The following is a 15,623-nucleotide window of genomic DNA, read 5'->3' as shown; positions in this document are numbered from 1 at the left end:
TTGGTTTGAAATAGCCAAGCCTGATGTGGTCGCGGTTTCAGAAACCTGGTTAAAACCTGGCACTACTGATAATGTGGTTTGTGTGCCTGGCTATAATATCTATAGAACCGATCGTAAAGGCAGATGTGGGGGAGTTGCTCTGTACATCTCTGATAGATTTCAAGGGTCTGTTCTTCATTCTGTAACTATACCTAGGCAGTTTGAATTTTTAGCCGTCCAGATAGTTGTGGCTAACTCTCCTTTGACTATTATCTGCTGTTATAGGCCTCCTTCTGCATCTAGTGAAGCTATGGGAAACCTAGTAGACTTAATTTCTAAGTGTACTAGTTCCGAGATTGCCCTTCTCGCTGATCTGAATTGGGATTGGTTGACTGATAAATCTGCTAGTTTTAAACAGCAATGTGATTCCCTAAATTTAACACAGATCATCCATAGCCCCACTAGATTAAACCCTGCCAGACCGGATGGTGACACATTGATTGATATTATTCTAACAAATGCACCGCACAAATATGCCTCAATTGGTGTGTTTGCAAATGACTTGAGTGACCACTATGCTATTGCATGTGTCAGAAACACTAAGCTGCCCAAAACCAAAGGCCTGACTGTCATCAGGCGCTGCTTTAAACACTTCTCTGAACAAGCCTTTCTTCATGATTTGGCTGCAGTTGATTGGTTTCGCATGTCCTTAATTCCATCAATGGATGAGGCCTTTCGGTTCTTTCACGAACAGTTTCTCTACCTGATGAATAAACATGCACCTCTCAAAAAAATCAGAATTAAGAACCGTGCAAATCCCTGGTTCTCTAGGGACCTGGCTGATCTGATTCATGAAAGAAATAGACAATGGTCACTTGCAAGAAAGTCTAATTCAAGTCATGATTGGCTTCTGTTTCGTGTCTTGAGAAATAAATGTACGGTCCTCACCAGGAAGTTAAGATCGGAACATTATTTATCTCTCACTACTGATACCTCTAGCAATCATTGTACCTTCTGGAGAGTAGTCAAATCCCTGCAACAGAAAGGAGCAGCAGGCCCCCCGCCTAAGATTCGGGTGGGTGAGTCCTTTATTTCTGATAAAAAAATCATGTCAAATGCTTTCAATTCGCATTTTAAAAGGGCGGGACACATTTTTGATGAGCAAATTGCCAATGCTCCTCATCAAGACGCCCATGATGATAACGTTGACTCATCTGTTGTTTCTGTTTCTGTTTTTGACTTTTCTCCCATCCTGGTATCGGATGTTCTACACGCCCTGTCTACCTTAGACCCTAAAAAATCTGCAGGCCCAGACGGCCTTGACCCTTTTTTCCTAAAATTATCATCGGCTATCATTGCTCAACCTGTCACTGATATGTTCAATATCTCCTTAGCCACTCAAAGTCTACCTGAAGAGTGGAAACAAGCAAATGTTTCCCCTCTTCTCAAGGCTGGCGATCCTTGTGATGTAAACAATTACAGGCCCATTTCTAACCTTTCCACCTTGGCAAAGATCTTAGAGGGCCAAGTATCAAATCAGGTAAAGGTTTTTCTTGATTCATACTCTATTTTGAACCCCATGCAGTCAGGTTTTAGAGCAAAACATAGCACTGTAACGGCATGCCTTAATGTTATCGACGACATCAGGGCAGCCCTGGGTAAGAAATCTTTTTGTGCGGCCTTATTCATTGATTTGAGTAAGGCCTTCGATACCGTGGATCCTCACGTACTGCTCAAGGTCCTTTCTAAAGCTGGTTTTTGCCAAAATGTGCTTGGTTGGTTTAAAAACTATTTAGTTGGCCGCACACAGTGTGTCAAATTTGGTGATACCATTTCTGATTCCATCACCCTTGAGAAAGGAGTCCCCCAAGGTTCCATTCTTGGTCCATTGCTTTTTCTCTTGTATGTCAATCATATTTGTAGTCAATCTAAGCATTGTAAGTATCATATGTATGCCGATGACACAATTCTGTACTCTTGTGCTCCTTCTTTTGATGTAGCAGTGTCAAACTTGGCCTCAGATTTTGTCTCATTGCAGCATGAATTGGTAAATAGCAAATTGCTATTAAACGGCCAAAAAACCAAGGCCATGCTATTTACTCCAAATAGAGCTGACATTATCCCCCCAAATATCACCACCTTGGAAGGAGTAACCATCGAATGGGTGGTGCTTTACAAATATCTGGGAATTTGGTTGGATAACAAGTTAAACTTCAATCATCACATTGAAGCGTTGATTAAGAAGTTAAAATTCACAGTAAGCTTCTTTTATAGAATGAAGTCCTGTTTTTCTTTTGCTTCAAGGAAAAGGCTGGTCACTGGCCTGTTTATGTCGCAACTCGACTATGGCGACATTGTGTATCGATTCGCCTGTCCCTCAATATTGGGTAGACTTGATCCCCTTTATCATGCTGCGTTGAGGTTCATTACCAGCTCCACCTATACACAAATCCATGGAGCGCTGCCCTGCGCGCAGCCATTGCTGCAGTGTCAACGCTCCGCCGACGCGACACCGCAGCAATGGCCGCCTACAGGCAGCTACAGGCAGCGCGTCTGTGGATTCGTCTATAGGACACATCATTGTATTCTGTATTCCCTAGTAGGGTGGTCCTCCTTAGCATCTCGCAGGTTGCTACATTGGTACACTTTTATATACAAAGCCATTCTTGGAAATTCCCCCTCGTACATTTGTTCAAAATTTAATCTTGTCCAAAATTCGCTTAACCTCAGATCGAATGCCTGGATGCGCTATGTCGTACCCACTACTAAATCTGAGGCAGGGAAAAAAAACCTTGCGTTTTTTGGGCCTTGGTCGTGGAACGATCTACAGACCAGATTAAAATTGGCTTCATTGATCCCTCTAGTGTCTTTTAAGAGGATTGCCATGGGCACATTCTCCAACCATTGCTCCTGCTTTGACAAGTAGCAATTGCTGTGATCTTAGTCTTATATTAGTTTATTAGTTTTATGATGTATTGTTGTTATTAGTATTTTAAATAGTCTGTATTGGTGCTATTGGTAGTAGGTCTTTGGTATTACGGATGTCATGTTTGTCTTTGTTTTGTTATGTCCTGTATTGTCGTTACTGGCAGAGCTGTGTAACATTTTATTTGCCTCTTCTCTTGGCCAGGGCACACTTGTAAAAGAGACACTAGTCTCAATGTGATTTCTCTGGTGAAATAAAGGTTAAATAAAAAATAAATAAAAAAGTCTTGCTTTTGCTTGTATTGGAAGGAAAAGGTTAACAGACTTTGTATGTCCCAGGTTGATTATGGTTATACTTTTTTATAGATTTGACAGATAGATTTCATCCACCTTGGCTAAGATTGATCATCTGTATAATTTGGCTTTGCGTTTTATTACAAATTCTCCCATCAATGTGTTCTGTATAGCTTGGTTGATTGGCCATCTATTTATAAGGCTATACTAGTTAAGCGGCCTGTGTGAATGATACCATTTTATGTTCACAGAGCAGTCAAAATTTACATGCGCATGAATGTACTTGTGCAAGATGAGTCTGATCATTGAATGTGAAGGGGAAGTTAAACTTTGGAACTCTTCAACAGCCTGGGAATTATGCAGGGGCAGTACAACATTGTACTGAAACCAGGGCAAAGCCTCCCACAACCAGTCATATGTAATAATAATAATAATAATAATAATAATAATAATAATAATAATAATAATAATAATAATATATATTTATATGGACCTGAGTCCACTGATAAAGTAATACATTAGAAAATAAGAATATAGATAAGAATGATTATGATAACAAGAAGAAGAAGAAGAATACTAATGAGAATAATAATGTGTTTTATTTGAATTGCACATTTCATTCAAAAGCAACGTCAGAGTGGACGGAAGTGAATTTGTGTGGGAAGAGGTCATTTCCGTCCTTTCCTTCTTTCACAGTCAAGGGATCAATCATAGGTTGGGGAAGGGCACCCTCTAGTCTAGCGTAATCTCTGAAAACAACAAATGACGAGATCTCTGTCAATGGAAGGGAATACGTTCAAAACAAAATCAATCTCAAAAGGTTAGAAACAGTGTTAAAATTTGTGTCAAGCTCCAAAGGATATTGCTGACAATAAATACACACAATTCTCCCTCCCCTTGGACCGCCTGGGATCATCTCAAAGGTGGAAGAGCATACTGATTGGTGTGCGCCTATGGTAGTGGTGCCCAACCATAAAGAGAAAGTTAGAATATGCACAGACCTCACAGAGTTTTCATTTCTTTACAGGTTGTCACACTGTATGATCTCAGTGGAAGGCTGTACTTGTCTGGCCTTAGCTCTGAGCTCCAACCCCTCCCATCTGAGAGAGCTGGACCTCAGATTCAATCAACCAGGAAACTCAAAAGTGAACCTACTCTATGTATCCTTCTATTACTTGCTAGAACACAATTTGTGATGATTGGAAAATGTGGTCACTTATTAGAAGTAGAGATGCCCTTATTAGTCAAGATCTCCACCTGGCTGAATAGGCCAGGAGGCACCTCCATGGAAGAACATCCACCAAAAATAGTTAAAATTGGCCTCATGGTGGCGCTATAACAGGCTGCTTCATGTTTTTGCCCATAACTCTTGAAATGCAGGTCATATCCTCTGGATTCATTGGATCATTGCACAACTCCCCATGCCCATTTCCAAATGATGCATTGTTCTACCATTTTGTGCTAACCCTTTTTGTTATTACTACCTGTTAGAAAAGATTCCACGTTACCAGAATGACCACATTAGATCGTCATGGTTACACGAGAGGTTAGGCTGACGCAATATATGTTCTTGGACGCCATCTTGAAAATTACGCCTTTCGGGAAAGCATATTTTTCTAATTATGTTTGTTTATGTTTATGTTCTTAAGCATGCCTAGAGGTACTACAATCAATTAGAATATCTTTTGTAAGCGTTTTTTTTTTTATAGATATAGCCATTTTAAGCCCCTGGCAGCCATATTACCATCTAAAAAAAACGTTTGTATCAATTTGTTTGGGGTTAAACCATATATTGACATGTCTACTGTGGTGGCCTCTGGTGGAAACAGCCGGAAGAAGGAGGTAGAATGTACAGGAGTCCACCCAGCCACCCAAACCATAGATATAGAAACCTAGATACCTCATTGGCCTCTGCAGTTCATTGGAGCGACCTGTATTGCAAATTTCGCAATACCTTGTATTGCTTCCACCCTCCCTCGGGAATATTCCACGTGAGTCACAGAAGGGGACGTTTGGTAGGTCTCTGATTGGCCTACCGAACGTCCCCTTCTGTAACACACGCGGAAACCTCCCAAGGGAGGGCAGAAGCCGGAGGAGCCTTTATATGTCTATGGCCCAAACAGTCTGTTGTTCCTGATGGATTGCCAAGATACCTCACTCAATCCTCTCTTTAGAGTGGACACATTTCCATAGGAAATATTGGGGGCAGTGTGTTAGAGAGGATTCCACATTACCAGAATGACCACATTAGATCGTCATTGTTACACAAGAGGATAGGGGGATGCAACCGAGCCTACATTTCTTACAGAAAATGCCATATACTGTATCATGAATGCAACATGCAATCATCTCCAATTTGGAATATTATGCCCAGGAGTCTCTACACGGCAACTTCCAAAAGCACTGCTGCCCATAGAGGCACCACAAACGGTTGCACCATCTGTCATACAAACTCTATTTCTCCCTGCAGCTAATTTGTTTCCTGACGGTTGCACCCCACAAATGACACAGCCCTGGGTAGGCCACCCAGCCTGGTGGAGGTCAGCGCTTTGAGGAGTTACTGTGTCTATGTGTCATATAATAAATGTGTGCTTGCTTCCTACAGGCTGTATCAAGAAGAAGAACACTTGCTTCAACCTCAACTCCTTAAAACATGTGAGTACACACAACACTGTGTATACACCTGCGTGCGTGCTGTAATGTGTTGGGAACAGGAATAGAAGACTAGTAGCATTGGGTCAGCACCAGGCTTGTTTATTTAGCAGCCTATCATGTAAACATCGACCATATCAAGCCAGGTCTCATATTTGGAAAAACAAAATATCAAGAACATACCACCATGCATTGACTCTGCCTGCCAACATACTACTGGGTAATATTGGAAGTGACGTCAGGTATATTGTACACACTGAGACACAGCAAAACTATAGGAAGCAGTGCACCACCTTGTGGTACCAACTGGCATTGCATATGCCTACTGACTGTTACAGTGCGTGCCTGCATGGATGAGTGCATGCGTTGCATGCAAGTGTGCGGGCATGCATGCGTGAACTAACCCTTTAGTTCTTCTTCAAAACAGGACACATGTCCTATATTTTCCCCATTCCACTTTTAGGCAAAACATTTGTCCCCACGTTAATGCATTTAGCTATAACTGTGACTGTGTCAATCACTCTGTTAAGTGACTTAACAGTTAATTTCCAGGACATATTAGCTCGCATGTTTACACTAAATTGAAATGGAAACACTGTGCTTCTTGCAGCAAAATCCAAAGGAGTGGATTCATCTGCCCCAGGTGAGTGCTGTTTAAAGTTAGTTTAATCTAATGGAGACATTTCATTTAAACTTAGGCTTACTAGGTTACTTAGCATCATATGGTGTTAAAATGTCTCCGGTTAAACTTAATGTACATGTCTTTTCTGTTTTATGAAAGTGAAACAAATGGGATATGAGCCAGAAGATTAGGGACCGAGATAGAGAACTGCAGAACTCCACCAAAGAGATGGAGGAGACCAAGGTACAGCATCAGCAACTGGCCGAGCACCTGCAGGACAGGAACAAACAAGTAGAGAAGCTCACAGTTCAACTAAAGGAAAGAGACACTGAACTGCAGAACACCATCAAAGAGGTGGAGGACGGCAAAATGCAGAAACAGAAACTTACCCAGGACCTGCAGGACCAGGGCAAACAAGCAGAGAAGCTCACAGTTCAACTGAAGGAAAAACACACTGAACTGCAGAACACTACCAAAGAGCTGGAGAAGAGCAAGATAGAACAACACAAACTGAGCCAGGACATGCAGGACATGAACAACCAAGTGGAGAATCTCACAGCTCAACTGAAGAAAAAAGACAGTGAAATGGAGACGGTCAAGATGGAAACAGACAACAGACTAGATGATAAAGAAAAACTACTGAAGGAAAGAGAGAGGGAACTGCAGAACACCACCAATGAGATGGGGGAGAGTAAGAGAAATAACCAAAAACTGACCCAGGACAGGCAGGACCTGAGCAACCAAGTAGAGATGCTCAGAGTTGAACTAAAGCAAAGAGAAGGTGAACTGGATAATGTCAAGGTAGTAATGGAGGAGAACAGAAATCACCATCAGAAAGTGACCCAGGACCTGCAGGACATGAGCAACCATGTGGAGAATCTCACACTTCAACTGAGGGAAAGAGAGAGAGAACTGAAGAACACCACCAAAGAGATGGAGGAGAGCAAAAGTCACCATCTAAAACTGAGCCAGGACCTGCAGGATAGAAATAACCATGTGGAGAATCTCACAGTTCAACTGAAGGAGAGAGAGATAGAACTGGAGAAGGTCAACATAGAGAGAGACACCAGATTAGCAGAGAAAGATCTACTACTGAAGGAAAAACAGAGAGAACTTCAGAACTCCACCAATGAGATGGAGGAGAGCAAGGCACAGCAGCAGCAACTGACCCAGCACCTGGAGGACCAGAGTAACCAAATAGGGATGGCTCACAGATAAACAGAAAAAAACGGAGAGAGGACTCGAGAAGGTTAAGATAGAGAGAGACAAGATACTAGAAGAGAAAGACGAAGAGCTGAGGATGAGGAAGAGGAAGAGGGAATGGGATGAAAACACACATCTTGGTGAGAATCAGATTATTCAAAATTTCTCCCTTGATTGACTTTTTGATTGATTGAATACTTTATTAGTCAGAAATGTAAACAAAACAGGATGAGGTACAGTCAGACATCAAGGCTAAAAGGACAACACAAAAAGGTCCTGTGGATTTCCATTGTGGTCCTGTGTATACAATTCATCAACATAGCATAACAAATAACACAATAATACATGGCATCAACACATACAAAACACTATATGTTCAAAGGAGAAAAGGGGAAAATGTTGGCAGTGAATTGACACTTCCTTTTCATGGAAAACTACATTTACCTCCCCTTGTGGTCTCCTGATAGATGGTTTTCAGGCTAATTTTGAAATAAACCAGTGATGTTGATTGTTGACCAGATATGTCTGTTTCTTTTTTAAAGTAAAGTTCATCCAATGTCATCAATTAATCCTGTCACCCCTTTCTGTTTTTGTTTCTATTGCCAATACATCCACTGTTTATGCTGTGCTGCAGTGGATGCAGTGAAGACAGACTTCATTACTCCACTGAGGAGTGGAGACAGTATGGAAGGACATCTTCCTGACAGTGAGTCCACATGTTACTCTTTCAAATATTTTGCGATAATGTTGCTACCTCTATTAATTCTGGTGATTCGTTCAGTTTTAAGTCGTGACTTTAAAATTATATTATTTAAAAATAAATATTAACATAAACCTTATTCTTATACTTCTATTAAGACGGAAAAGTAAATCCAAACCTTGGAAGTTTAATTAAGACTGTTGAGGGTATATGAACACATGGTCATTTCTATACAAGTAACGTCCTTGGTTGTGAATGTTCACACAAACGGTGTGAGTCTGATTTGAAAGCAAGTGTCTTTCCAGCATTGTGTTATATGTTCAATAGAGCCCGACTGATATATCGGCCTGGTCTGCTATTATATGACTTTTTGGATTATATATTTGCATTGGCAATGTGTTCTCTTCTTTTTTTATACTTTCAACATGGCATCCCTATTGTGGGCACGTGGGGATGGGGGAAATGTTAAAATGTTTCAATATGCTCACTCTGTGATCTTGTAGATCTTCTATTTTGGAAAAAAAATATGAAAAGTGGTTAAATATAGGCCTTCTTTCTTACAAAATGTGGGTCAAAACATCAGTAATTGATGGTATATTACTCTTTAAAATAGGGATTAAATCACACCCATACATCTGCCATCAATCAGACTCGTTGGTACCAAACCACAACGTTGTACCATTATTAGTGCCAGGAAGCAAACAAAAAGATCATCAAAGATGTTGGCCATGTCAACAAACATGCTAAGGTTTTAGCGTAGTGGCCTTTATATATTAGCATTGTTATAACATTATTATACCTCTAATAATACAATGTATTTTATCTTGTATTCTAGGTTCTTCCACAAATCTGACAATGATAGACATCCAGGATGCAGAGAAATGGCTGAAGTGTGTGAGGCATGTGTTTGTTCAAGGAATCTCAGTGGCCAACCTAGACTCTCTACTGGACAGACTTCTGGCTAAGGTTGTTATCAATGATGATGAAATGGATGCAGTTAGAGGGGAAAATCTCAGACGAGACAAAGCACGGGAAATTATCGACATGGTGCGGAAAAAGGGAAACAAAGCGTGTTCAGTAATGATTGAAATCCTTCATCAACTGGACCCCAACCTTAGTCAGAAGCTGTATGAGACATGGGTCGAATTCAAGGAGATGGAAAGAAAGATTGAGAGAGACGGGGAGGAGAGGAGAGACAAAGAGGAACGGGAGATGAGGGAGAGGTTTGAGGAGCTTGAGGACTCTCTGGGGAACCAAGAGGAATCTTTCCAAAAGTGTGAGGCAGACATCAGTAAGATAGACCATCGAACGAATGAAGTGGAGAAACAAGTGAAGGAGGAGAGTGATGATGAGAAGAAAATAGAGCTACAACAAAAGCTGGTGAGGGAGAAAAGAGAGGCAATAGAGAGACAGCTGGAGAGTTCCAGAGTGAAGAGAGTTAACGAGAGGAGAGAGAAGGAGGAGAGACTCGAACAGGACATAGAGCATATGAGAGAGACCTACAAAGAAGAGGCCAGAGTGGAAGTAGAGATCCAAAGGAACATCATGATCTCAGAGATGATGCAGAGAGAACTGGAGGAGAAGGAGAGACTACTGGAGGAGAAGGACACACAATTGAAGGAGAAGGACACACAATTGGAGGAGAATAACAGGTTGTTGACAACACCGGCAGAAGAGTTAACGAGAGACAGGCATTGTTCAGTGTCAGAGGTGAACCCTAACTTTCCGGTACGGCCAGAAACACCAGAAAATGACGGAGTGTCATGCTGTATGAGATGCTGGATGGGATGTTTCAGCTGTTGTATAGAAGAGCCAGTCTATTCCAGTTTGCAAAACTGAGACTATATCCCAATTTTACCTAAAACTTTATGCTCCACGTACATACAAAGATAATGCACGCACATCCAAGTGTATTGTGCGGGTGCTGGATAAAAGAGAGATAAGCTTGGATGTTCTCACAGTGTATTTATTAAAAGAACAACGTTTCGACCCAAAGGATCTTCATCGGGTTCATGAACCCGATGAGGATCCTTTGGGTTGAAAACAGAAAACGTTGGTAACAGGTAGAAGGTAACAGAAGGTATAACGTAAGATATCAATATGTTTAGAAATTAACAACATTTGTAGATGAGTAGATACAAGATGTCTTGCCAACTTTGGTATGTGTAACATACTGTAAGTGCAACATCTATTGAAACATGTACGCATATACAAAATATTGATTAATATGTAACCATTTTAAGATAGTAGTGTTAATCTCTGTGTAGTTAATCAGCACATTACTTATAGGGTAACTCTCACTAGCTAACCTAAACTTCTGTTCTGCATCTTTGCTACATATTTTATCAAGCCACAGAATGTCCAGCTACATGCTGGGCAGTGAAACTCTTGCCATATTTTTAGGGCAAGTTGTGGACTTTAGTTTAGGTATTAAGGTACCTATCCCTAGGTATCCCTACCTATGTTGAATGCACTTGATGTAAGTTGCTTTGGATAAAAGTGTCTGCTAAATGACTGTAATGTAATGTGATGACTGAACTATGAGTACAGGGCAAGGTCGGAGCCTTAAAATGTCATGAGACTCTGTCCCTGTCCACCACTATAACCAATGGTAAACGGATTGTGTGCAGTGTGAAGTGTTATACTTTGTTGTGTCAAAATCACAATCATCATCACCCCTATTCTGAAGAAACCTGGTATCGACCCCAACACACCCGATAACTCCCGGCCCATCTCCAATCTCCCCTTTCCCTCCAAAATACTGGAACTTCCAGTTGCCTCACAACTCAAATCCCACCTGGACTGCAATAACCTGTATGAAACCTTCCAATCCGGATTCCGTTAACTTCACAGCACAGAAACTGCTCTCCTCAAGGTCACCAACGACAGCCTTCTCTCCGCCGACTCTGGTTCCCTCTCCATCCACATCCTCCTCACTCTCAGCGCCACCTTCAATCACTATCATCAATCACTCCATCCTCATATCACAACTTCACTCCTCCCTTGGTCTTGGTCTGAAGTCATACCTCTCCGACCGTCAATAACTGCAAATCATCCACTGCTCCAGTACCCCAGGGCTCAGTGCTTGGTCCCCTGCTCTTCACCTTATACATTTTACCCGTTGGAAAGATCCTCCGCCACCATATGGCCTTCAATTTCACTGCTCTGCCGACGACACACAAATATACGACCATAACCACAACCACCCACTCAAACCTCACCACCTGCCTCACAGACATAAAAACCCGGATGCATAAGAACTTTCTCAAACTCAACTGCAATAAATCAGAACTCATTATCATCGGCCCCACATCCCTTACCCGCTCAACCCAAGACTTCTCACTTAACATCGAAGGCTCGACTGTCACAACCTCCACCCACGTCCACAAACCTTGGTATAATTGTTTACCCTATCCTTTCATTCCTCCCCACATGAGTCGCATCACCAAAACAGCCTTCTTCCACCTTTGGAACATTGCACAACCTGGCTCCCCCATACCTCTCTGACCTCCTCCAGCTGCATGTCCCGTCCCGTTCCCTCAGGTCCAGTGATGCCCGTCCCCAAGACCACCAGGCTCCTGGAGGTCCCTCTAGGACCAACCTCCTGGAGGTCCCTCTAGGACCAACCTCCTGGAGGTCCCCAAGACCACCAGGCTCCTGGAGGTCCCTCTAGGACCAACCTCTTGGAGGTCCCCAAGACCAGGCACATAATCTGGGGAGACAAAGGCTTTCTCTGTGGCTGCCCCCTCCCTCTGGAATGTTTTCCCCAAACATATCAGACACCCCCCCCCCCCTTCCTTCAAAACCGCCCTGAAAATCCACCTGTTTAGAATAGATTTTCCGAGTTGACATTGATTTCAACTCTTGTTTCAATGTTTTATTGCTTTTATATTTCTCTTGTTTGCTTGTCTTGGAGTTTTTTCTCCTAATAAAGTTGTTTTCCTTCTTCAAAAAGACGTGTCCTCCGGTTTCTTTCCAGCCATGTCTCTACCCACGGTAGTTCCAATCCTTTCCATCGTTTTGTTATTTGTTTGAGGGCTGTAATTCTCTGAATCCAAAAAGAGATATAATTCTTATTTTTGGAAACTTGAAGACATGAGTCAAAACATCTGATCTAATCCCCACCTGACGCAACAGTGCTCCCCAGGTTGATTCTCAGCCAAGGTTAGGGTTAGTCTCAAGTCTCTAACCTGCAGATAAATATGTTGGCTCTCCGCCCCAGTGTTTTACACCCACACAAAAAAACAAAACAAACAAACAAACAAGCAAGACAGTGGAAATGATGCTCCAAATGAAAACCTACATCTATTCTATCTATTTAATATGTTCATTTTAAACATTGAAATCATAATGAGTATACTGTTGGTACTTTAAGTACATTATAATACCAATACTTTTGTATTTTACTCAAGTACATTTTGAATTCCGGACGTTTTACTTGTAACAGAGTGTTTCTATATTGCAGTATTTATACTTTTGGTTAAGTATGAAATGTGAGTACTTTTTTTCCATCACTGGCCAGTGATCACCATCCCCTGTGCCAACATGTTGGCACTATATGGCTTTAAGGTTGCCTTTACCCCTGGTTTAAACGTTTTCCCTTCTTCTTCCACGCTCCCATGGCAAGGCATAAGAACTGTGTTCCAAAAATAAACACGCTACCTTGGCAATTTGACTCATATGGATATGAAGAATCGACTGAAGGTGTAAATGTACACATTTACCCAAAGAGTAACACAATATAAACACTAGAAACGAGTCAAACAACCAAAAGACTACATTTCCCATGAACGCGGCTGCTGTGGGGACAGTGATATCCGACCCGGAAATAGTAGTTCTTAAGACTTTTAAGGCAGAATTAATTCCATTTTCGCCAGAAACAGGCTGTATCAAATATGAATGAATGTCGTAAACCAGTGGTTCTCAAACTTTTTCATGTCAGGGACCCCCAAATAGACACTTATTAGCCCCCGCGGACCCCCATTTGACAATATATGCTAGGGACCCTCATAAGAGAAGTTTTTTTTACGGCTCTAGCAGTGATTCACAACCATTTTAATTTCAAGGACCCCCAGTTTGACATGCATTAGGGCTACGGACCCCATTTAATGGCATTTATATCTCTGGGACCCGAATTTATATTATAAAATCAATGTTAATTTAACTCTGAGAGTGTACACATGGAACCAAATGGACCCGTTAGGGTCCATTTGGTTCCATGTGTACACTCTCAGAGTTACAGAACCATAAGGGTCCATTTGGTTCCTATCCATCATTTAGCTGGGGACCCCCTGGAACCCCCTCAAGTACCCCTGGGGGTCCCCGTACCCCACTTTGAGAACCAATGTTATAAACGATGCAGAGCCACGCCCCCTGACATAAACACCAGGGTGGTGTGTTTATGTTTGGAACACAGTTCTTATATGACGTGATCTAATATTCCCAAATGGGGATTTCAACACAAAAAATAAAGCCTCGAACCCGTGAAACAGCGCCCTCTAGTGGCAGTGACATCAGACTTCAGTGCTCTATAGCCTTGGTTCTCAAAGTGGGGTCCGGGGACCCCCAGGGGTACTTGAGGGGGTCCCAGGGGGTCCCCAGCAAAATGTGTAAATATAGCATCAGAATAATTATGACCTTTTATACTTTGGCTATTCAAATATATAAATATAAATAGCAGATCTACAAGCTCATAGCGCGGCACCGAGTGCCGCGCTATGAGCTTGTAGATCTGCTATTTTGTTTTAATCTTGGAAATGTGTGCAAATCTTTGAATATATATATTTTTAAAGTCAACATTTTTAACTCAAATCTTTGCTTCTGAGGGGTCCCTGGAACTAAATATTTTTAGATGGGGGTCCGTGGTCAAATACATATAATTTTGGGGGTCCTTGACATGAAAAAGTTTGAGAACCACTGACTTAGATTACATCAGTGGTTCTCTAACTTTTATCATGTCAAGGACCCCCAAATTGACATTGAAAAGATATGCCAGGGACCCCCATGAGAGAAGCTTTTCACGGCTCTAGCAGTGATTCGCAACCAGTTTAATTTCAAGGACCCCCAGTTTGACATGCATTAGGCTACGGACCCCCTTTTAATGGCATTTATACCTCTGGGACCCCAATTTATATTGTAAAATCAATGTTAATTTAACTCTACAGTGACAGACCCGTAAGGGTCCATTTGGTTCCTAACTATCCATCATTTAGCTGGGGACCCCCTGGAACTCCCTCAAGGACCCATGGGGGTCCCCGGACCCCACTTTGAGAACCAATGGTTTACATGTGTAGTCTACTTACTCTTGGTACTGATCCTTCATTCAGTTCCTCCTGCCCCCCCCCCTTTCTCTCTCTCTCTCTCTCTCTCTCTCTCTCTCTCTCTCTCTCTCTCTCTCTCTCTCTCTCTCTCTCTCTCTCTCTCTCTCTCTCTCTCTCTCTCTCTCTCTCTCTGTCTCTTTCTGTCTTTCTCGCTCTCTCTGTGTCTCGCTTTCTCTGTGCCTCTCTCTCTCTCTCTCTCTCTCTCTCTCTCTCTCTCTCTCTCTCTCTCTCTCTCTCTCTCTCTCTCCGCTGATTGACTGGCAGAGCACATCAGTCTCTCTCTCTACTCCCCCCTCCCATTGCATGTATGCGTGCGTGTGTGCGCGCGCACGCGTGCGTGTGTGTATGTGCGCTACACAGGATGGGACAAAAAAAAAATACCCTCCAACATCCAACCAAACGTGAACGGAGAACACACTCACACACCACTGCAGAGAGAGAGAGAGAGAGAGAGAGAGAGAGAGAGAGAGAGAGAGAGAGAGAGAGAAGAGAGAGAGAGAGAGAGAGAGAGAGAGAGAGAGAGAGAGAGAGAGAGAGAGAGAGAGAGACACGCACACACAGCGCAGAGAGCACACACACAGAGTCAGTGTCTCTCCACCACCAGCAGAAAGAAGAACCTCATGGATTATCTCTCATGATGCATCGCAGCTAAACGCGCACAGTGTGTCGGCTTCATGTCTTTGATCTTCTTTATACTTTAATGTTTTAATGTTTGATCTTTTATTATTTCCTCCTCCGGCGCAGCAGCAGCAGCAGCGGACATACCTTATTCTTTCTCCTTATACCTCATTACCTTATTACTACCTTATTAACCTTAGTGTGTCTACCTCGTTGAGCTGGATGTCTGCCCTCAGGTCCTAACCCCAACAAGATGAGGATTATTGTGTTATTTATCTCTGTATTATCGTCCTGCTGCTGGGGATTCACT

General features: G+C 42.3%; 1 protein-coding gene across 1 annotated transcript; it reads left to right on the top strand.

The window, feature by feature from the left end:
• The first annotated feature begins 7,282 nt into the window (after positions 1–7,282).
• On the top strand, positions 7,283–10,255 carry LOC311057637 (uncharacterized protein). Its single transcript, XM_084074645.1, has 3 exons — positions 7,283–7,815; positions 8,310–8,381; positions 9,211–10,255. Exons 1-3 carry the CDS (start codon positions 7,773–7,775, stop codon positions 10,212–10,214), a joined length of 1,119 nt encoding a protein of 372 aa, XP_083930771.1. The 5' UTR covers positions 7,283–7,772; the 3' UTR covers positions 10,215–10,255.
• The last annotated feature ends 5,368 nt before the right edge of the window (positions 10,256–15,623 follow it).

This window comes from Gymnoscopelus microlampas (genome assembly GCF_963454915.1).
Source record: "Gymnoscopelus microlampas genome assembly, chromosome: 12".
NCBI classification, from domain to species: domain Eukaryota; kingdom Metazoa; phylum Chordata; class Actinopteri; order Myctophiformes; family Myctophidae; genus Gymnoscopelus; species Gymnoscopelus microlampas.
The sequence above is the reverse complement of the archived record's forward strand: the minus strand, read 5'-3'. Positions and strand labels throughout refer to the sequence as shown.